General features: G+C 42.2%; 1 protein-coding gene across 4 annotated transcripts in view; it reads left to right on the top strand.

Annotated features, from left to right (window-relative positions):
- LONRF3 (LON peptidase N-terminal domain and ring finger 3) overlaps positions 1 to 23,340 on the top strand; it is a 39,860-nt gene extending 16,520 nt beyond the window's left edge. For 2 of the 4 annotated variants that reach the window (XM_086388260.1, XM_086388259.1), the window contains 6 exons: positions 7,958 to 8,072; positions 10,261 to 10,382; positions 12,676 to 12,834; positions 13,719 to 13,881; positions 14,914 to 15,063; positions 18,381 to 23,340. In XM_086388260.1, the coding sequence (XP_086244386.1) occupies positions 7,958 to 8,072; positions 10,261 to 10,382; positions 12,676 to 12,834; positions 13,719 to 13,881; positions 14,914 to 15,063; positions 18,381 to 18,536 (865 nt within the window). In that variant the 3' untranslated portion in view covers positions 18,537 to 23,340. Of the gene's footprint in view, positions 1 to 7,957; positions 8,073 to 10,260; positions 10,383 to 12,205; positions 12,398 to 12,675; positions 12,835 to 13,718; positions 13,882 to 14,558; positions 14,801 to 14,913; positions 15,064 to 18,380 lie in introns of all 4 variants that reach the window. The other 2 variants (XR_015159131.1, XM_086388261.1) reach the window with 2 other exon arrangements.
- The last annotated feature ends 565 nt before the right edge of the window (positions 23,341 to 23,905 follow it).

Below are 23,905 nucleotides of genomic sequence, written 5' to 3'. Positions count from 1 at the left end.
AAGGAGGCTGAGATATTTGCACAAAAGTTGTTAAGATGACTGAACCAAGACAAGAGATGTCAAGGAAAATCTTTTGGTCCATCACATGGATGGATGCAGCCAACGGAGGCCCCTCAGATGTCTTCTTGCCCTTTACAAGTACATATGCCTTCCATGTCAATCCCAGGCATTTGTCACTGCTCAAAGTGACTTTTCTTGTCCTCTGAATAAAAATGAGTAAGGCAGCTGTTACCTGAACACGTACTTTTCCTTTTTTTCTCTCTCTCTCAAAAAAAAAAAAAAAAAGAATTGTCAGATTTGCTTGTAAGCTCAGACAGACTTGATAAGGAATGTAGCAGCACTTGAAGCAAGCCCTGCATATATTGTCAGAGCTCTAGGTGGAGTGGGTTATACCAGCTGTATAACCCGGTCCCTTGTGCCCCCTCCCCATCACAACGATGTAGCAGGTGGGTCAAGTCAGAGCCAAGGTGTGAGACAGACAAGCTCTGCTTTCCAAGCTGAGGTGTGGGCCCCCACAGGTAATGCCATTATGGTGTTCAGGCAGTGATGAGAGCCAGGGTCTTTCAGATGTCAGACTTTGATAGACTTGATTCAGCTTATCCTCCTGGACACGCCTCCCGACATCCCGGGGATGCAAAATCAAACATGCAGACTCATCCTGTTTGTGTTTTCCCTGAGGGCTAAGAATTCTGAGGTTGAAGTTCTTTTGTTCCCTTCCGTCTGCTTTCTCCCTTTCATCTTGTTTGTCCCTGATCTCAACAGGGGGCTTCAGAGAAGGGTTAGTAATTTGGTCCAAGAAATAAACACCAAGAGGATAAGACCCCCTTCGAGTTTGCTCACTCTGAGTTGAAAAGCCATTATTTCCCTTATCCTGCCCCTCTGTTCTAAATGAGACTTCAAAGCAGAAACCCATCTTTGCCTGGAGCAGCTATTGTATGGGCTGCTGAGTTACACGGGGGACACTCGGGAGCTGCTTGATGGTGAAAAAAAACCTGCCAAGTCTAGAGAACATTTCTGATCTCAAGGCTCTTAAATCTGGAGCCCTAGTTCAGAAACATGTGGTTCCCCTTCCAGCAGGGCTTGTCTCCAAGTCAGAAATCGTATGTTGACAGAGGCCATTTCAGATACATGCTTTAGTTTGAATTATTGCAGTCTTGAAAAAGTTCCTGTTTCCTGTAGTGTTTTTATTTTTCTAATCATGATTAGAATTATTCGTAGGTTCTGTCATGACTGTCCTGTGTCTTTGGTGGAGAGAGTTTATGGTGAGAGATATTTTCAAGCAATCTGCCAGGTCATGAAACTACACATGTGTACCTCCTGTGCAGGTTTCAAGAATAAAATCCAATGCCGTGGTGCTGTCTTGGTTGAAGACGAGTTAGAGTAGGAATTGATCTGTTGTGAGTCTAGAGAGAAAATCAGGAGTTGCTTATAAATTCCTCAGGGGAAAATGGTGGAAAGAGTGAATGGAACAACCGTTGAAGGGTGAGCTAAAGAGAAACTTCCCAGTCTCCGAGTCCCCCTTGCTGGACGGAACAAGATCTGCTGGGGGAAGTTGCTCTCTGATTCCAACACCTCAGAACTCTCCTCCTCCGTCTTTAATGACTGCCAGTCCTCCCTTGAGATTTACCTGCTCCGGATACCCTTGCCCTGGGGTCACCTCTGGGCCTGCTGTGGAGCAGGAATGCTGGATATTTGAACCAGTTACCTAATGGCCCAGTGGCCCCTTTGTCCATTGAAATGAAAAGCTTTATATTTAACCTAGTTTGAGCTGCTCAAGTAGCTGGGTGTTATGGAGTCAGTTCACTGCTCTCTCTCTCTCTCCCTCCCTCCACCCCTTCCCTCCTCCTTGTTCCCCCTTTGCTCTCATTTGATAGCCACACAAGAGCACAATACAAGGATGTAACTGGTGGGAAAAGATAGCTATTTCCAGACAAGCCAAACATTTTATCCGGGCTGACATCTAACTGAAAGCATTTATTATTACTATTGTTTACTCCATCACCCTGACAATGTAAAATGCTTTCTTGTGAGAAAATCTGGCCCTACACTGATTTATAAATCCCTCCCTGAAGTCTTTTCTGAAATCATTCTAAAGTGATAAATAAAAGGGAGAGGAATTTGAGTATATATTTCTAACTCTATGTCTATATAGAGTTTCTCTCTCGCTCTCTCTGGTGGTGGGGAAGGGAAGGGAGAGAGACAGAGAAGGAGAAAAGGGTGTGTTTGTGTGTGAGTGTGTATCTACATGTACATGGATGGTGTTTGTTCCAAGATCTAGATTCACACACAGTCGTCTCTGTGTCATCTAGTGGAGAAGGAAGATGGGCTTGAGAATCACATGTGACTTCACATCCCAAGTGCTGCTATTTACTAGCTAGCTGTGTGGCCTTGGGCAAGTTATTTAACTTGCCTGAGCCAATTTCCTCCATAGTAAAATAGAGCTAATCCAATTAACTACTGCCTATGACTATATAAAGCTAATTGATATGAAAAACAGCAATGCACACATTCCTGATAGCAAGAGAAATGCATTCCATCTGTTCCCAGTCTCTTTACTCAGTCAGCCTGAATAGAAGTGGGTTGAGTATTGAAAGATGATACATTCTAAGCATCTGAACCTTGAATTATTTCAGAGCAATAATTATGCAGCATCTGTGGCAGCATTCTTGTTTGCGACCACTCGAATCAGGGGCATTTTAATCATAGCTCTTGGTAAGAGTTGCTGTATCCTTTTGTGTCTGCTACATTCATCTGCTCATTAAATGTCAGTAGTTATTGCAATTAACTGGCCAGCTATATCATTATTATTTGTATGTGGATTACATTCTTCAGTGAACAAAAGGCCCAATTTTGAAATTCTCAGGAAAAAATAGTTTTACAGATACAGGTTCATCAATCAGTCTTCATCATTAATGTCATCGAATAATGTATAAAAGGCATTCAGATTAACAGGTTTCAAATTACTGAGGAAATGAGATCGTCTGTCTTGGCTGCTTCTAGTAGTTAGATCACAGCAGTGGTTCACAAAGTCAGCCTGCAAGTCACAGTCTTGAGAAATACTTTAAATTGTGAAATAGATACACTGGGAAAGTACATAAAAATAGGAATGGATTCTCATAAAATACTGTAAAGAGGCTACTCATGCAATCCCTTTCAGCCCAAGAAAGAAAACGTTAATTACCAGGACTCCGGAAGCTGCCCATATGTCACTTCTAAATCACCACCCCCTCCGCCACTGCCCCTAAAATCACTATCTTGAATTTTATCTCTTCTTTTTTAAAAAAAAAAAAAAGTCTTACCACTCTTGTGTGTATCTCTAAATAGTGCAATTTCATTTTTTCCTCTTTAAAAATACTTAATGTAAGTTGAATTATCCAGAATGGACTCTTTTGTTGTAACTTCTTTTCCTCGGGATGAAGATTTATCCATGTTATTGCACGTTGGTGAAATTTGTTCATTTTCACTAGTGTATAGTGTGCCATTGTATGAATCTAACAAAATCAGTTATATTCTAGATGGATATTTGGGTTGTTTGTAGTTTAGGGCTATTACAGACAATGCTACTATGAACAGTTTTTATGTCTACTAGTGTATATATGTGTGTGTTAGTTGCTCAGTCATGTCTGACTCTTTGTGAACCCATGGACTGCAGCCTGCTGAGCTCCTCTGTCCGTGGAATTCTCCAGGCAAGAATATACTGGAGTGGGTAGAAGATTCCCTTTTCCAGGGAATCTTCCCAACCAAGGATCGAACCCAGATCTCCTGCATTGCAGCCATTGCCGCATTCTTTACTGTCTGAGCCACCAAGGAAGTGTATATATAACTCTCCCCATTTTCAGTGGGTTATCTCTCTTTTTCTTACTGACTTGTAGGAGCTCTACGTATGTTCTAAATGTAAATCCTTCATTAGTCACCTTGTTGCAAATATCTTCTCCCACTCTGTGACTTGCCTTTTTGCTCTCTTAATGGCACCTTTCTTTTTTTTTTTTTTTTCCTGTTAATGGCCTTTAGTTTTTAATTTGGTTTTTAAATTTTTATCAAAGTTGTACATGCATATAGTTTAAGGAAGAAAGCCATTCTATGAGGCTTATTAAATAAAGACATTTTTCAACATGAAAGGTCTCTTAATGACATCTTTCAATACACTAACAAGTTCTTAAATTTAGTATGGTAACAATGATCAATCTTTTCATTTACAGTTAGCATTTGTGTGTGTGTGTGTGTTGTTTAGGAAATCTTTTTTCCCCTTGAGGTCATACAGATATTCTATCTTGTATTCTAAGAGCTTTACTCTTTGTCTTTCACATTCATTTTTACAGCCCACATGGTGTTGCTTTTTGTGTACGGTATGAGAATCAGTCCAACTTCTTTGCCCCCTACGGATAGCCAACTATCCCAAATAGCACTTATTGAGGATTCTATTTATGTGTGGAAAATCTTCTCTCTGTTTTGAAGTGCCACAGTTTTAAAAATCAAGAATCTGGGTCTGAATCTATTTCTGGGTTTTGTATTCTATTCTACAGATCTGTTTGTTCCTGTGCTAGTCTTACTGCTTTTCAATCAGTACTGTTTTATAATAAATTCTCATGTCTGGTAGAGCAAGTTCTCCCACGTTGCTGCTCTTCAAAAGTGTCTTGGCTCTTCTTGGCACTTTGCCTTGCCTTATGAAGTTTAGAAATCAACTTGCCAAGTTCCACAAAAACAAACAAGTGAAATAACCCATTGGGGTCTTGCATTGGGACTTAGTTAGGTCTTCTTTTACTTTCAATGAAATGTTTGCAGTTTCTTACAATAGAGATCTCATGAACTTTTGTTAGATTTATTCCTGGGCACTTGATTTTCTTTTTCATTTTTTGGTTGTCTTTTTGAAAAGATTTTTATTGGAGCATAATTGATTTACAACGTTATGTTAATTTCAACAGCAAAGTGGATCAGTTATACGTATACATATATCCACTCTTTTAAAAATTCTTTTCCCATATAGGCCATTCTAGAGTATTAAGTAGAGTTCCCTCTGCTATACAGTAGGTCCTTGAACACTGTGTGCTGTGTCACTTCAGTCGTGGTCCGACTCTTTGTGACCCTCTGGACTGTAGCCTGCCAGGCTCCTCTGTCCGTGGGATTTTCCAGGCAAAAATACTGGAGTGGGTTGCCACTCCTCCAGGGAATCTTGTGACCCAGGGATAGAACTCATGTCTCCTGCATCTTCTGCATTGGCAAGTGGGTTCTTTACCACTAGTGCCACCTGGGAAGCCCCCGGTAGGTCCTTGCTGCTGCTGCTGCTGCTGTGTCACTTCAGTCAGGTCCGACTCTGTGTGACCCCATAGACAGCAGCCCACCAGGCTCCCCTGTCCCCGGGATTCTCCAGGCAAGAACACTGGGGTGGGTTGCCATTTCCTTCTCCAAGGCATGAAAGTGAAAAGGGAAAGTGAAGTCACTCAGTCGTGTCCGACTCTTAGCGACCCCATGGACTGCAGCCTACCAGGCTCCTCCGCCCATGGGATTTTCCAGGCAAGAGTACTGGAGTGGGGTGCCATCGCCTTCTCTGCAGTAGGTCCTTATTAGTTATCAATTTTGTATATAGTACTATGTATATGTCAATCCGAATCTCCCTCCCCACCTTACCCCCTGGTAACCATAATTTTGTTCTCTATGTCTGTGACTCTATTTCTGTTTTTTGAATAAGTTCATTTCTACTTTTTTTTTAGATTCCACATTTAAGCGATACCATATTTGTCTTTGTCTGACTTCACTCATGGGCACTTGATTTTCAAAAGCAATTGTAAATGTCATCTTTAAAAAAATCTATTCTCTCACGCTTCTTGTTGGTATGTAGAACTACAGTTGTGTGTATGTGTATTTGTCTAGCATTCTTGCTAATTATCTCAATTCCTATTAATTTTAATAATCATTCTAAGATTCTTTTAGATTTTCTAAGTTCATCATCATACCATTTATGAATAACAACAGCTTTTTTTCCTTTTCAGTTTTCAGACTTTTTTTTTATCCCTTGCCTTAGTACACTGGTTAGGACCTCCATTAAAGATCTTTTTTTGAAACTTAATTTTACTTTTTGCCCAATTTAGTAACTAAAATGTATTAACTCAGTTAGATACATTAACTACTTTTTAAACACATTGATACTATTTAAAAAGTAGAAAACAGTAAATATATGAAAAACTTCTTCCCAGGTCCAGACCTTTCTTGGCTTGTTAAAAATAACAAATCTCTTGAATTGCAAACTTTATCAAGTGAGACTTTGCCATGTCTGTGTTTTTAAAGTTCCACAGGGGACTCTGATAATTAGGTTTAGAGACCAATGGAGATTTGTCCATGCAGAGGTTAGTAGGATTGTGTAATTCAGTGACTCCCAACTCTGGCTGCACATTAAAACCACCCAGGGAGCTTTAAAAATCCTTATGCCTGGCTCTTACCCTGGACCAACTGATCTGAATCTCTGTAGGTGAGGTCCAGCCTCTATAGTTTTTAAAAGTTCCCCAGGTGATGGGGGAGGGTGGTCTAGGGAGAAGCAAGAGGGAGGGTTTGCCCAGGGACACAAGGAGACATTTGGGGGTGACAAGTATGTTGATTATCTTGATCTTGGAGATGGTTTCATAGGTGTGTACATGTGTCAACACTTATCAAATTGTACACTTTAAGTATGTGCAATTTATTGCATGTCAATAATATATCTAAAAAGCTACTTAAAGAAAAAACAATCCACATGATTCTCAAACACAGCAACGGTTGAGAATTATTGTTCTAATAGAAAGGGCATACGGCTGGAAGGGGAAGTTGGAAAGACTTTCATCTGCCAACAGTTGGCTGTGTACCCTTAGATAAGCGACTTCATTCACTCTGGATCTGTTTCATTCTGGCTGGTGAGCTCGATGTTTTCTCAAGTACTTTTCAGCTCTGATGTTTTGATTCTTTTGCTCGCCTGGCTGTGTGGCCAGGCTGCTGGTGCACCTCCTGGCCACACGAGGGGGCTGTGCAGCTTGCAGCCTCTTCCTCTCAACTGAACACTCTAATGAGGTCAAAATAAGCTGTTCTGGCGTCTTTCCCTTCTTTCTGTCCTCTTGGAGAGTGCGAGCTCCACTTCTGAAGCATCATCTTCAGCTGCCTCCATCCAGTGGTCCTGCTGCAGGTGAGATTTTCATTAAGCAAAATAAATCCACGAATCTCTGAATGTACAGAACAGCTTTTTAAAAGAGGCTCAGATTGCTTTGAAAAAAATAGCCAGTTCCTGCAAAGCAATTAAAATAGGATCTAATTAGAGAATATGTATGTATACACATGTATCTATGTATGTGTCTGTCTGTCTATTAATAAGCATAGTAATAATCTTACTCTACTGCCCCTGGGTAAACGGTCCATCCATGTAAAAGGCAGTATGTTTGTTACAGGTGCAATTTGGAGATCCTTCAGACTGTAAACATTGTTTAGATGAAAAATGGAATCAAGGTTAGCAAATAAACCTAGTCTTTCCCATTTAATATTATATGAAGTGCTTAAATATGGTAGTGTGTGTATTTATCTCTGTGTCTCTTTATCTATGTGTTTACGTATATCCAGGTGAACAGGTTGGCTAAGTATTTTAGAATGGAATCTAATCAGATACTCTGGGCATTCATCTTCATTTTTCTGGGACCTGACAGGGAAAAAATCTGGATGCTCTGGAAGAGACTGACTAGAACTAATGTTATAAAATGATCTAGCTATGTCCTAAATTTTAATAAATGCATTATTTGATGCATTTAAATCCAGCTCAGAAATAAAAAGCAAATGGTTTTCTAAAGTGTAAGGGATTGTTTTTTAAAAAGGAAAAAGAACCCCCCTCTTACTCCCACGCATAGACTTTCTCAAATAATACTGTAAAAACCTTAACATTCAATAGCTCTGTCTTTTATGTTTGGTTTGATTACAATTTTCTTCCATTTTGATTCCTAAATTTCAGATTATTCTACGAACCAGTCACAACACCCTGTGGGCACACCTTTTGCTTAAAATGCCTTGAAAGATGTCTAGATCACAATGCGAAGTGTCCACTGTGCAAAGACGGTCTTTCCCAGGTAAAACGTTGTTTCTTTCTTGATCGGGTTAGTTTATTTGGAATTGGGCATGAAGACAGTATCCTATTGGATCCCAAGCCACTGCACTGTGCTAGAGCAAAACACCCCTTCAGACCATCAATTTCTCCTGTCTTAGAGCCACCCCTCCTCTCTCCACAAAGTCCTCCAGAGAAATGAGGCAACAGCTAGCTTTTTATGAACTGCTAGCAGTGAGATCAATCTGTGTTGGAAACAAAAATATCAAAATGATAATAAACATGAATCAAAGTGGTGATAAACACAGATCAAATTGATGATAAACATGGATCTTGGTTCTAATCCCATCATGGCCCCTGATTCACTGGCCTTGGCTCATTCATCTATGAGCTCCAGTGTTCCTTTATCATCAGTGTTTATTCCATAGTTTGAAGAGATCACCCCCAGGTCCCCAGGAAAACCTCACAGCCCTTCATTGTGGTCCTTGTCCCTCTCCTCAGCTGCCTCCTTTATTATTAGCAGGTATTTGTGTGCTTGAAAATCTCTGGGGCTTCCAGGTCCTCTAAAATGAATCACACAAACAGCCACCTTTGCTTTTCAAGTGGATTTGCTGTAATTTTCTATAGCACAAGAAGATCTGGGAATCCGTCTTGTCACCCCTCTCCCCCTGCCAGGGACTTGTTTGCCACATTTTACAATTAGTATTCATGTTCCTTGACCCCTGTCATCCCTGAGGAGAAGCTGGAGATGATGCAAGACTCTCTCTTGGTGAATGTAGATCCAGAGAAGTCACATGTTGAGCTTTCCCAGCACCCCACCATTTAGACTAAGGGAAGGAAGTGAGATAATCACCCAGGATAGCCCTGAGGGTGTGTGTTGGGATGGAGGGAGGGTCAGTGTCATGTCTGGCCGGGGTAAAGAGGGGGGATTGCTGTACTGATTGTAGGTGAGAAGCCCATGGCTGTTATACTTAAATAATGCATTCGTGTTGTGGGAACATTACAACATTCAGAACAGCAGAAAGAAGGAAAATATACTGTTGACATTTTAATATGTGCCTTTCCTGGGTTTTTGTTTTAGCATCAGCAGAGATGTCACCTCCTTTTTGGATAGGCTACCTTCTGAGCCATTGCTTTCTCCCAAAGACTGGGCAAGCCTTTGATTTTCCTTGAGCCAGGCAATGCCAGTGGCTAAGAAGGCATCCTGGAAGCAGAGGCTATGGGATCCTGGACTTAGGGGCTAGAAGTTATTTCCACCTGTCTCTGGGTATTCACCTGGGGTCATACTTGCACCATTTTCCAGAGAGAGAAATATCTTATTCCGATCATGTTCACTGCGGAATAGACAGACGTTGGCAAAGGGGAAAATGTCTGAAGCCTGCAGTGTTATACTCAGGAGCTCCCCCTGCTGGGTCTGTGTGGGTAGTTTCCATAACCAGCAATTCTCTGCAGATGTTGTCATCCCCATTGTCTGGTTCATGCTGTTAACACCCACTCCTTACAGCTCCTTGGATATGCATAGACTAGGGGTGTTTGGGATAAGAGTAATAGTGACAGTTGAGCCTGAGTTAGGTTCTGAAATCAGGGTTTATAACGTGAATTTAATGATATCTAGATGTTATAATAAAAAAAAAATGGGAAATGAAATCACCAGTATTTAGTTTATTTTAAAAATAGTTAAGTTAGAGGAGAAAAATAGTTATAATATATAGACTCAAAATATCCAGAAGCCAAGCACTGAGAGTGTGGCAGGGCAGGAAAGGATGAATGATTTTTAAATTGCTTTTTAGTTCCCTGAACCATTTGACCACGGACTTGCAGCATATCTCAAGTGGAGAACATTCTGGGAGCTTATAAACACAATAATCAGAAAAAAGGAAAGGAAAGGATTGTCTCCCTTAATTGACAAGAAACATGATCATAATCAATTTCAGTGTTTTAGGAAGGCTATGGCATTTTTAAAACTTCAATGCAGGTGTTTTTCCTTGTTAAAATATTTGTTCTAATTATAAAAGTAATTCATTGCATGTGTTTTTTTTAAGGTAAACTCTAACCTCCAGAGATTATATACATTATGATCATATGAGCTGCCAATGTGTCTATCCACGTTACTCCAGTATGTTGGTCACTGAAATGTTCTACTGATTACATCAGCAATGCTTTGTATTTCTCTGATGACTGCATAATATCTAACTGCCTTGTTCCCCATGTAGTGCTTGGCATCAAGAAAGTACAGCAAAAACGTCATAATGGAAGAGCTAATAGCTAAATTCCTTCCAGAAGAACTCAAGGAACGAAGGAGGCTTTATGAAGAGGAAATGGAAGAACTTTCTAAGTATGCACACTGCTGTTTTCAGTTTCATTCACGCCAGCTCATAGAACTGAAAGTGCACATATCTTCCCCATTTAATGATACCATGCTGATAGCTTGAAATTGGCCACAGTGAGAGTGTTGACACCGTGAAAATTGGCAAATGCAGTAACAAGGACTTCCCCTCCCCACCCCTAGAAAGCTGATTGTTCATTTACCAGCTCACCACTGAAGAAACTTAAGTCAAACCACTGACCAGGTTATTGGCACTAGTAGCTGGGTGTCATGGGCAGGATTAGATTGGAATAAGTTATCAGAGGAACTGAATGAAGTATAGTTGACCCTTAAACAACATGGATTTGAATCATGCAGTTCTACTTATATGTGGATTTTTTTCAGTAGTAAATACTGCAGTACTGCATGATCCAATGTGTGGTTGGTCAGATCCATGGATGCTGAACCGTGGATAAAGATCAATGAAAGTGAAAGCCACTCAGTTGTGTCCAACTCTTTCTGACCCCATGGACTATACAGTCCGTGGAATTCTCCAGGCCAGCATACCGGAGTGGGTAGCTGTTCCCTTCTCCAGGGGATCTTCCCAACCCAAGGATTGAACCCAGGTCTCCTGCATTGTGGGCAGATTCTTTACCAGCTGAGCCACCAGGGAAGCATGGATAAAGAGAACTGGCTCTAAGTTACATGCTGATTTTCAACTGTGCAGAGGGTCAGTCCCTGTAACCCCCGAGTTGTTCAAGGGTCAGCTATATTCTGAAGACAGTCTTCAGATACATAAGGAGGTTCTATGAGGTTAAGAACTTTGATGTCAGTCAGACCTGGGCTTGGGACACAGTTTCACCACAAAGTGAGTAGACTTCATGGCCTTAGACAAGCCACTTAATGTCTTTGGGCCTCAGTTTCCTCATCTGTAACTTGGGGATAATAGTAGTTCCTACCTCAAGGACTCATTATGAGGATCAAATGAGCTGGTGCAGAATAAGCACTTAATAAAAGTAATGGTAACAACGCTTCTGGTTATTATGATTCCTCTTCCATCACAGGTGTTGTGAGAGGTAGCGAGTAGGGGTGAGATGGAAGTAGGGCTCCAAACTCTCTGCCTCATGTAGCAGAAAAAGCAGCGTGAAGTCACTAATTTCTGCCTCTCGTACTGCTGCCCACTCATCTCCCCATTCCAGGTGGAATTCTTACAGTGTTCTGAGGATGAAGTTCCCGAGGAGGCTGTTCTGGGTTTATGCCCACCCCATAGAAAACATTGTTAAACTGAAACCAGTTCGTTTGCACCTCTCCCTTTGACTAACATGTTTCCCTGGGAAGCCAGAAGTGCAGTCCTTCTTTTCTCATTGACATATTAGATCTACTGCAGGAGTCTTTATCTTTCTTTCTGATATTAAGTTCACCTTGAATCTTTCTGAACCCTCTTCTCATGTATCATTTAATGTCTTATTAATAAAAACTGGAATTTACTGGGGATATTCCTTTAGGGGAATCAAATTTAATCCTTTTGAGATTTGGGCAGACAATCTTATATTTGTTGGCAGGTTTAGGTTCAGATGTCCCTTGGATTTACTGGACAAACAGAACTGTGATCGGGAGGAGCTGGCCTGGTTGGTGGTTCTCCATCAGGCTGTGTCTGAATCTTCATGGGCACAGATTGAGAGGCAGACTCGTAGGTCTTGATTTCAGAGCCACTGCACCAGAGTCTCTGGGAGGGCGAGGTGCAGTGGCCAGGTTGTCTGTGTTTAAGGTCCTCCAGTGACTCCAATGCACAGGAGCATTTGAGCATCACTGGGCTATATTACTTTTGCCTCTCTACTGCTCCCTCCTCCCAGCTGGACCTGCCATGCACATCCTCTGGGAGCTTTGCAAATGGGAGATGCTCACAGGGATCTTGCAGAGATTTCCCCACCATCCCTCTGGAGAGCTGGGTTCACTTTTACCACCAGTGCCCTTCCCCATACTGCCAGCAAGACACCTGGAGAGATTGTTTGGAGTGGAGAGTATGAAAGAAAGAAAAATATGAGGTATAACTATCATCGACAATGTTAAGGTACTAGACAACTTCATTACCCAAATTAGAATGTATAGAATATCCATTTTAATCATAGCCCTTAGGCTAACCTGTGCATCAGGTAATGGGACTCAGCCTACAGCATCAGATGCATTTTACTATTTTTTATCAGCTGTCCACACTTTATGCCTCCTTGTCTTCCTGTGGGGGATCCACATGGTGAAATTCGACCAGCCTTTCTCTGTTCTGCTCCCATGCTGTGAGATCCATGTCATTTGCTCTTCCTGACAGCTTAAATAAGAACGTGCCTATTTTCGTGTGCACCATGGCCTACCCCACGGTTCCTTGTCCCCTGCACATCTTTGAGCCTTGCTACCGTCTGATGATCCGTAGATGCATTGAGACAGGCACACGACAGTTTGGCATGTGCCTTGGAGATCCTGTCAAAGGGTAAGCGAGGAATTAGGTGCGTCAAGGGAGGTTGGGTGGAAAGGATTTGTGGTCTTACTTCGGGGCCCTTCCAGGTGCGTTTGTAAGGATCAGGATCCCTCTGGCCCCTAGTTTTATCATGTAAGAGGCTGCCTATTTAAAGGGACCCCAGGATCAACCTTTTGTTAAATGGCTGATACATATTCTAAAACTTGTTTTATAAGAGTATGAGCCCTGGAATTAAACTGCCTGGGTTCATATTGTGGCTCCAGCCTTGGAGGAAGTTTGACTTCGGGCAAATAACTCAACCTTTCTGTGACTCCGTTTCCTTATCTGTAGGATGTGTACAATAATAGTGCCGACTTCTCTGGTTTGTTGGAAGGACTGGGGAGTTAATAATGCTCATAGAGTACTGCTGCTGCTGCTGCTGAGTCGCTTCAGTCGTGTCCGACTCTGTGCGACCCCAGAGACGGCAGCCCAGCAGGCTCCCCCGTCCCTGGGATTCTCCAGGCAAGAAGACTGGAGTGGGTTGCCATTTCCTTCTCCAGTGCATGAAAGTGAAAGTGAAAGTGAAGTCGTGTCCGACTCTTAGTGACCCCATAGACTGTAACCTACCAGGCTCCTCCGTCCATGGGATGTCCCAGGCAACAGTACTGGAGTGGGTTGCCAGTGCCTTCTCTGATAAAGTACTGAGTACAGCACAATAAACGGTAACAGTTACACATTAAGATCAGTTTTCACACAAGCATTGCCTGTGGTGTTATTGCAGCCATAGACCCTGGGACAGACAAGAAGGCAGAAGTCCCTCAAGACACAACATGGGGTATAGAGATGGAGTGGGGATAGCGGGCAAGGGAAACAGCTTATCGAGAATTTACTTTCATAACTCCATTCCCTCTAAACAGGTTTGCAGAATATGGCTGCATCCTAGAGATCAGAAATGTTCAGTTCTTTGCTGATGGCCGCTCAGTGGTCGACAGCATAGGCAAGAGGCGCTTCAAGGTCCTCCATCAGGGCCAGCGGGATGGTTACAACACAGCTGACATCGAATACATTGAAGACCAAAAGGTGAGGGTGGCCGGTGCCAAGAATTCTGAAGCCAGGCTCTCCATGTAGCTTGGCAGATCAAGATGATTGCAGGAGGATTTCTCGGCACTGATGGGAGCCTGGGGATTTCTTCCCCATCTGCTGCAGCCACACTGAATGCTGCCGGGTTGCAGTTCAATTGTGGAGCACCAGTGCACAGCCGTGTCCAGCCTTCCCCTGCTTACTTGCTGAGTTGTATCTGTGCATGAAAGGTTCCGAGCCAGATCAACCCTGCAGCCCATTCACACTGGAATTGGGTCTCTGCCAGGGATACCAAGATCTGGAGCTCGATCTACATGTGTGTGTGTGTGTGTGTGTGTGTGTGTGTATGTATATATATATATTTGATTTATTTATTTATCTTTTACAACTTTTTCCTTTGAGACAATTGTAGATTCACGTGCACATTTCTATTTTTAAACATGCAATGTGGCCAAGAGCCCTTCCCGATAATCCATCATTCCATAAGGGAGAAAGAGGACATGTCCAGTTAATCCTGGGTTTTCTGAATTAATGGGTAAATTATCGCATAATCATTGATATTTATATTCACTACATAGTACAAGAGTAATAAACATTTGCTCAATAAATAAATGTATTTGCCTTGGAAGATAGAGTTGCATGCTGAGACACAGACACATTCATGTCCCTCTTCCCAGGGAGCAATGGGAAAGCAGATGTCAAAAATGAAAAGGAGAGAGGTGTGAACCAGCACAACCTAGCTGAACAGCACGCATCCACTCAGGCCAGTTTGCATCGCTAGTTTTCTATATGTCTGGCTGTTTCAGCTCATTTACCCAGCTGAACCTTTCTCCAATCCACCACCCTCAGCAGTATTTCCACACAGTCCATCATCCAGCTGAAGAGCCTTTCACACATCACACAGCAGACAACCAGAAGGGTGAGCCTTCCCAGAGGGTGGCAGGAGGGATGCTCAAAGAGCCACGTGTCAAAACGGGTTCTAGGTGTGATGGAGAAGCTACAGAACACTTCATTCTACTTTGGTACTTTCAGGTTCAAGGAGAGGATTGTGCTGAGCTCATGGGATTACATAGCTGTGTTTATGAGCAAGCGTCATCATGGTTCCATTCCCTCAAATCATCTCTGAAGAACCGGATACTCAATCATTTTGGCCCAATGCCAGAGAAGGATGCTGATCCCCAGGTATATGAAAATGCCTTTTTGTAATCAGTCATTCCCGCCAGATAAGAGAGCCTGGGTTTTGTGATTAGATGGGTGTGTGCTTTCCATCCAGCAAATTTAGTGTAGAGGGGAAGATGGATCCAAATTGGTCTCATTTGGCTAGGCAATGGGCATCATGGTTAAGAACAAAAGGACCCCAAGTCAGACTTGGGGTAACTAAAGTAAAGCAGTAGGAATTTGGATCAAAGACAGGTTTTGAGAGATTAGTTAGGTGAGAGGATGGGAACACAGGCACCATCAACAGAAAAGTCTTTCATGGGAGTCCAGATGCCCACTGTGGTGATGTGTTAGGGTGACAGGAATCACAAAAGGCCAGGCCTAAAAGAAGGGGATCTAGGGAAACTGAGACCAAAGGCTGCCATGTCTCAGGGGCTTCAGAACTCTCTTCCTGGTTGCTCTCTTCCCCATTGCTCAGGGCCAGCCACCTTTCAGGCTCCAGCTGCAGGACCACAGAAACTTTCCATACCCAGCTCCCTCGAAGCTTAGCCCTGGAGGTCTAGACCCTTATCATTGTCCTTGTTATGGATGAGCAAGTTTCCTGAGAAAACTGACCCAATCCTTAAATCTACCCTTTTCTCTACTATAAAAGAGCTCACTAGATTCTAACAGATCAGTCTATTTCCTGGAGGGATAGGTCCATGTGAGAGATCCAGCTACAGATCAGAAAAAAGCTCCCCAGGAAAGTGACGGTAGCTAATTTTCCTTAAGCTTTCCATGCCTAGTGTAAATCAGGGAATACTGTCTCTCTAGGACAAGATTGGAGGTGTTGTAGTCAAATATTAATATTTTCACACCATCACCTTTCCACATTCTGAGCTAGCTTCTGCAATATCATCCCCATAACTTCCTTGATTCTTGACTTATACTCATTGTTGACTCTGTCACAGTAGTTAAATAGAGTATGTAGGTTCTGACATCCATGCTAAAAGATTGATCCTCCTTACATCTAGCTATGTGACCTTGGGCAAGTCCTTTCCCTTCTGTCAACTTTCCCCCCATCTCTGAAATGAGGGAGGTAGACGACGAGGTCTCTAAAGTTCCTTCTTCCTCTTGCCTTCTGAGGCTGTAAAACACCAATCTCTTCCCTAATGGGCTGAAGTGTCTTGTTTTCTCCAGACCACAAATGTGGCTCCTTCCCCCTATTCAAAGGCATCATGAATGTTGGAGGGAGAAGGGCAGTTAATGCTTCCCAGTGATCAGGCTCCTGGCTCTGGGCCAGTGTGACTCATGATTATGACAGAGCTCTGAGAAAGCTCACGATCAAGTTGAATATTCCCCTTCATCTTCTGGAAAGCATTCTCCCCCAGTCAGGCAGAAGATAGAGATCAGTAATGGTGACAGCATCTTCCATAAAAGAAAACACAGATGCCACAGAGCGATTCATAAGGGCTCAGTGACACAGAAAGCTGAAATCTTGGGTTCTGTTTCATTTCTTATGAGGACTGTTAACATGTTGCTTTGGCGGCAGCAGCAGAAAAAAAAAAAAATCACATCTAGTTTGAGCAATTCAATTCTATAAGCCCCAGTGGTGCCATTAATAAGAATGTTCTAAGGCTCCAGAGGGGGTTTCTTAGAAACTGCCACATGTATTAACATCAGCTTAAGTATCTTTCTTAATGATCTTGGGAAATACAGTTCAGGATATGTCAATCTAACATTCAGAACTTATCAGAGGAGGGAGGAGATGTTACAGACTGCAGTGAGGGACAAAAAGAATCCAAATGAATCTAGAGACATAGAGAAGCAAAGAGGAAGCAAGGGTTGGGAGAAAATTAGGTGACCAATTTGGAGGCAAATAATCCCATGTGTAGATGGTTTGACCAGAATGTGGTTCTCTGCAGTCCTAAAGCCAACCTTCCCAAGGATGTGGGCAGGAAGCTCATTTGGGGCTTAGCAGGAAATAAGTTGGGTTTCCCTGGTGGCTCAGTGGTAAAGAATCCACCTGCAACTCAGGAGACATGAGTTTGATCCCTGTGTGGGGAAGAATCACTGGTGAAGGAAATGGCAACCCACTCCAGTATTCTTGCCTGGAAAATTCTATGGACACTGGAGCCTGGAGGGGTTGCAAAAGAGTCAGACATGACTGAGCAACTAAACAATAACAAACAAGAAAATAAGTCATCAATGCCTACAATGTGTGCCTGGGCCACTGCTGACAGAATTTTGGTGCAGGATTTCTGTGGGGTGGGAAAGCTCTTTATCGAGGAAACCTGGGGTGGAATATATTTCCATGTGACTGTGTTTTGCAATTGGAATTTTTGCAAAGTTTTCCTTTGGGACTGTGAACCATTGGCTCTGGTTTTTGGGGAGAAGCTAACTGTGGCCCATATAGTGACCTGGCATATGTAGACTCTTGCCTTCAGCCAGAAACAGGGAAAGGAAGGGAGGTAAGAGACACACAAAGCCTAAGAAGCCATAAGAACTGAAGGCTCACATGCTTTGCATACCAGGCCAAAGGGCCTAAACAGAATCTAAGAGGTGGAAGAGGCTCAATAGTCATCTCTCAGTCTCCACGGGGGATTGGTTCCAGGAGGCCCCTTCTATAAAGTGATGCAGAGCAATGAGTACAACCAGCCGTCTGCATCTACAGGTTTCACGTCTGCAGATTCAGCCAACCAATTTCAATCTGTAGTTGGTTGAGTCTGTGGATATGGAGGGCTGACTGCAGTAGCTAGTTCAGCTCATGAATTCACACTGGCTAGAAGGTATGGGGTATTTGTTAAGGTATCAATGTGTCTGCTTTAACCACTACCAAAAATAACTGTAGTGTAAACTAGATAGAGAGCAAAAGTCATAGAGATGGGGAGCTAGGGCAGCCGTATTCCGTGAGATCTTCAGACACCCAGGCTCATTCCTGACAAAGCTCTACCCTCCTGTAACTGCTGCCCTCATCCTCCTGAGTGAAGAAAGTGATCATCACTATGTCCACACTCTGGCCAGGGGAAAGGGAGAAAAAGATGAAGGCGAGGGCACATGCCCCTTTCCCAGAGAATGACCCAGAAGTTATACGCATCAATGCCTCTTACATCTCATTAGCCAGGATTTTGTCTTATGGCTGCAAGGGAGACTGAGCAATGTAGCTTCCCCCCCTCGGCCCCAGTGGCTGTATGCCCAGCTAAGCTAAAGGGAAATAGATATTGGGGATGGGGTGTAATTAGCAGTCTCTGCCATACACAGAAGCAGTTCCACCTGGATTGTTTCCTGGCAGCTTTGGAAGCCTGCAGACTGGGATCGCCTCTGTGGGACTAGGATGAACCCATGCCATTTCTCTGTTGCAGATCAACCCGAATGGCCCGGCCTGGTGCTGGTGGACGCTAGCGGTTCTTCCACTGGAAAGCCGAGCTCAGCTCCCGTTCCTAGCAATGAGGTCCCTGAAGGATCGGCTGAATGGTATTCGGCGAGTCCTGGCCTTTATATCCCGAAACCAGAACTAGTGAGTGGGTAGCTGAAAAGGAGCCCCACGCTCCCCCACCACTGCGGGGGAGTCATCTTGTAAATATATCTAATTGCAATAACATCTTAGAAGGAAGTATCAAACAGAATCACTCTCCTGCTATTGATCAGAGAGAAATTAAGTGAAAAGACCAGAAAAATGTGATCTGTTTGCAACTTTCTTTCTGAAGATGCTTCTTGACATGCTGCACAACTACATGCACAGCAGAGGTTGTTTAAGAGCCCAGAAGAAAAAAAAATTTTTTGATTTTGACATAAAATTTTCTCAAAGTTTAAAGTGGTTTTGCTTTAATTTTCTGTCTTTCATAGAGGAATGACTGTGTGGTTGAAATGTGATACCCAGTTCCTAATCATGTTGTTACATTATCTTACTGACTTTTGAGATCTCATTCCAAATGTTTTAAGATTTTATATAGCATTGTGTAAAATAATGTTCATAGTTCTTTCTGTTTTAATAATTTATTTTTTGCACTACAATATCTTTTTTCCCCTACATGTGTGTTTGTAACTATTTACGTGTGCATTACTGAAAAATACTGCTTTATTTATTGCTGTGGTTTACCATGTACCTAGGGGGAAGTAACAATACTAGAAATGTGTGATTTTTGCTTTAATGGTTTGTGCTACATGTGACCCCAGTTCTTGAACCATTTCAGTATCTATCCAATTGGATGCTTAAAGTTCAGCATCATGCTAAGATCATCTATCTTTACAGATTCTATTTTGCTTTCAATTTGAATGCAACAGTAGAAAACACTTATGGGATTCGGCATAGGTTATGGAATAAGCCAGGGTGCAATAAAAATAATCCATTTGCTATGGAGGTAGGATGAAGGAATTATTTTTCTGGACTCAAGAGATGAATTAGAGGAGTATATTTTATTACAATCTCCCAGATGCATTTATTTCAGCAATCTAATTATATCTTAATTTCTCTCCAATTCAGTTAGAATGGGACGGCAGGAGAATATGTAACTCTTCAGAGGTGATGGTTTTCAGTCTGGCATGTCACAGCCATGCCCAGTTAGCCTCCATACCCCGCCTCTTGTCAGTCAGGGTTGTGAGGATCATGGCCTGGCTAGCATGTGTGGAAACACTTGATGAGGATGGTTCATTATTGAAAGTGTAAAGAAACCAGGAAAAAAAGATGTAGAACCCTTTTAAAAAAAAACTCTCAAACTACCTTTTTGCTTTTTAAGTCTTTTCAAAGGAAGCAGACAGTTAATCCATTATTTTATATAAACATGATCTTCCCTCCTTGTTGTGATGGGCTAAAGATTTCAACACAGGGGAGGAACAGTGATAAGAGGGTAAGAGTGAGGTCTTGTTTAGCTTGCTTGGTGCAGTTTGGTTTCTTTAGTGCCAGGACAACCTGAAAACAGGAGTGTTATAACAACCAAGTGAAAAGATTAGGGCAGGGAAGAAATGAATTGTGTTATTCCTACCTTCACGTAAGTAATCCCCCATGTGACTCTGGACAGCTGTGATGCTTGACTCATGTGCAGCCCGTCCAGTCTGTTCCCGTGAGAGGTTATTGCCGCAAGTAATCAGCCTGACTTCTTCCGTTACCACCTGTGGCCAGAAACACAAAAGGGAGAATGAGTTGATCCAGGCAACAGAAAAGAGATTCATGTAAGCAGAAACCAAATAACCTCTTCTGCACTTTCTTAACGAACACCGTGTTGTCAGAACATTGTGGTCCCAGGTTGGGTGTTTGGAGCCCAACTGGGCCAGTAAAAAATGGAAGTATAGGAGTGATTACTGCCCACGCAAACTCTCCCAGGCTCAGGGAGGAGGAAATGAAAGGCTCCCGTTCGCACCTGGTGCCCAACCAGATGGTCAGAATACAGTCCTAGGACAATAGTTTCCTATTATCTAGCATAAATGCAGCAGAGGGTCATAAATGTCTCTGATGCTAGATGTGTTACTTTTGTGATTTCAGTTTTTCTGAGAACCAGTTTGTCATCTAGCAAATGGTGATGATGAATACTGCATGTAGGGTTGTTATTAATACAACATTAAGTGAGATAATATACATACATCACTTAGCATAGTGCCTAGCACGTAGGAGTCATTCAACAAGTAACTGCTATGATTAGATTATTCATAGTTACAGAATATCATCAGGGGCTACATTTCCATAAAACCCTGCCTTTACATACAATACCCATTTCCAACCCCTTTACAATTGGTTGAGGGAATTCACACCCCTGATTTTCAGACCATAACTTGATGATTTACATGTAATTCTTTTGGGGGTCAAGTCTGTTTGGGAAAGTGAAAAGACTGGAAAACAAGTGAGGGTTAGAAATAAGGGGGAAATCCCATGCCAGCAAATTTCCCCTCTTTCAAGAGGACTAAAAAGTAGTGTTGTTTGGAGGTCTAGAATTTCTGGTAAAATGGAATCCTTAAATTCTAACTCCATAGAATAACCAACTCATCACTGCTTGCTCTCCAAAATGTATAAAATTCCACATCATAGGATATTTCACATTGATGAGTGAGGACTAACTGTAGCAATAGATCTTGGCTAGGCCGATATGCACTTGCTTCCCAGTACCCTTGGTACACATTTGGATTGTTTTATAGCAAGCTTTTGTTTCAGTAGTGGTGGGAGGCAAGGTGCAAAGCTAAGCCTTGACTTTCTTTGATATGTACTTGAATGGGGTAATCAATTGGACATGACTATTTTGCTGCTTGTGAATTGATTTTGCTGCAAAGCTTAAGAATAAAGAGCATACACAGTAAAAACATAAAATTAAATCTAGGCCAGAAGGACAAGACTTCCCCCTTGGTAGTCAGTGCCATTTATTCAGCTAGTTTATTGTGATTCACCTAGTCTTTTCCTAGTAGGTTATTTTCCCTGTGTGTGTGTGTGTGTGTGTGTGTGTGTGTGTATAAAGATGTATATAGGTGTATATAGATGTGCATATATATGTGTGTGTGTGTTTGTGTGTGTGTGTGTACTTGTGTATATATATATTAGGTACCAAGCAGACATTATGCCTTTCTGCTTTGTACTGTACTATTATTGCTGCTAGCTAATAACCAGCAAAATGTAGAAAATGAAAAATGATAAAAGCTAATTTTCTGTAGATAACTTGGAGAAAAGAGTGCTTGCCCCCTCTGTAGCGGGGTAGAGAACGGACTATGTCAACAATTCGCCTTTTGTGAAGGACGACTGCACCTAGCCCACTGCTGCGTAGCACTCTGGGGCTAGCCAAATCACCGCGCGTGTGGCGCTTCCAGTTCGGCTTGTGGAGCTGGACTGGGTTCAGATAGTCCCCTGTGACTGGGTGTTGCAGCGGTGGAGCTCTGAGGCTGGTTCACAGCACCCAGAGGTCTCTCACTGCCAATAGATCACATACTGTTGATGGACTGGAACCCGTTGGGGACTATGTTTCCCTTCACCAACTCCTTTTCCAAGATGGGAGTGTTATTCAGGGACTCGTTCCTTGAGTTCCTAACATGTTGACTTTGCATCCATTTCTGTTTCCCAAAGCAGAATCATAGCAGAGATGTGCAATCGAGATGCAAATAGAAGGCATCCCAAATAAGAGAAAAGGACAGATTTTCAGCCCATTCTTGGGCATGAGGAATGAGGTTTTGATTTGATCGAAGACAGTTCTGAGAAGCAGCCGGCTGCATGGCCTGCAATTTGTGGCCTTTTCTGAGTGCAAGAAAGAAGGAAAAGGAGCCAAGTCAAATGTATGCATTTGGTTCCTCTTAGAATGATAGCTCCCACTGTTCAACTATTTAATAATCTGGATTATGCACAACCAGAGGTGAAATGAAGACATTTCCCCTTACAAATGGGTGTTTTCAAATGCGCTAAGTTAACCTTGAGAGAGAAGTGCCTGTAATCTCTGTTCCTGGTCTCATTTTAAAGCTTTTGCTTCGTGATTGTGTAGCCGTTTAAAACCTTGTCGCAGCAAATGTGATTAACAAGTTTACAAAGCAACACTGTAGCTTATGCTTCATTTTAAAAGTTGCTTGACATTTATCTATAGTCAAAGCAATGATAATAAACAACAACAAAATCAAAGGAGAGCAAATAGTTCAGTGTGGCTTCATAGGCTTTACCTTAGATAAACTAGTTCCATCATTTTATGCAGTTCTTGGTAATGCCAGGATTAAAATATCAAGCAAGCCATTTAAACAGTGGCAAATGTGTCTTTGTGTTTGTAATTCCCATTGTTTGTTAAGCAGCCATTTTACTCTTGCATTGTAATGACCCAAACGGGGAATAAATATAATGCTTCTTTTTTTTCTTCCCATATTGCTATTCAACTACCTCTATATGCTTGTTGTCTCTTTAGGGTCTTCTTTCCTCTAAATCTATACAAATGAAGTTTCAGCTCATCTATGTTGTAATAACAATGTGATAGAGACAGTCTCTGTGAAAGCTTGTTGTTCATTTAAAAATGTTTCCCATACTGTAGGGCAAGAATTGCCCCAATGACTTCAGTATTTTTTTGTCAGAAGCTGAATTGAAAACGATAAGAACATCGATTTTGTTCTTGTTCCTATTGGTTGTAATACATTTGACTGGAAGACGTTTCAAGGAAATAGACATTATGTATGTGACAGCGAGGCAGGTGTGAACTGATTAAACTAATTGTTTAAAAATGCACCAGAAAAGCTTGTTGTTACTAATTATGTTGAAACTTTTTGCTAATAACCTGCCACTACTTTGTCAATCCGTTCATATATTGGGTTTGTTTAAAGCAGAGCACAATACCTAGTATATTTTCTTTGGCATGATAAAATGTTCATGAAAGCAAATTACATGTTTTTATTTCGATTCAATGGTGTCTCAACAACACGCTGAAGCTAAGGCCCACAGCATGAGCCGTTTGACAGGAAAACTGGTCAAATTGGCTAGGACAGTGAGTGATGTTGACTGAGCTGACACTGGCGTAAGAGCTTCAGTAACATCTCACCTCCTTTAGCATATGGGTGTTAGTCTCATGCCATTGAGGACTTTACACAGGTTCCATTTTACCGCTGAAGAAAAAAAAAAACATAGGAGTAGAACAATTAAAAAACTGATAGAAAACTCCACTTGGGCCTGACCTTGTTCTTTGTAACAGAATCTTTCTGGTAATTGAGAAAAATCCGAACTCCTACCAGCCAGGTCCCGGAGGGAATGCTTGGTTCTGTTGGACATGGCCCTTCTATGCCTCATTTGCTGCTGTCTGGTTCTCATGAGATAGAGCACACACAGGCCAAAGGCACAGTCTTCCCTTCAAGGCAGGGCTTCTGCCCAGAATGCCACCTAATTCTCTCTGGAGAACAGGATTGAATCATCTAAAAAGAAGGTCTTGTTCGATCAAAGCCAAAGCCAACA

The sequence above is a fragment of the Bos grunniens genome, chromosome X (genome assembly GCF_055505025.1).
Source record: "Bos grunniens cultivar Pamir isolate PY7600 chromosome X, Bosgru_T2T1.0, whole genome shotgun sequence".
Lineage (NCBI taxonomy): Eukaryota > Metazoa > Chordata > Mammalia > Artiodactyla > Bovidae > Bos > Bos grunniens.
The sequence above is the reverse complement of the archived record's forward strand: the minus strand, read 5'-3'. Positions and strand labels throughout refer to the sequence as shown.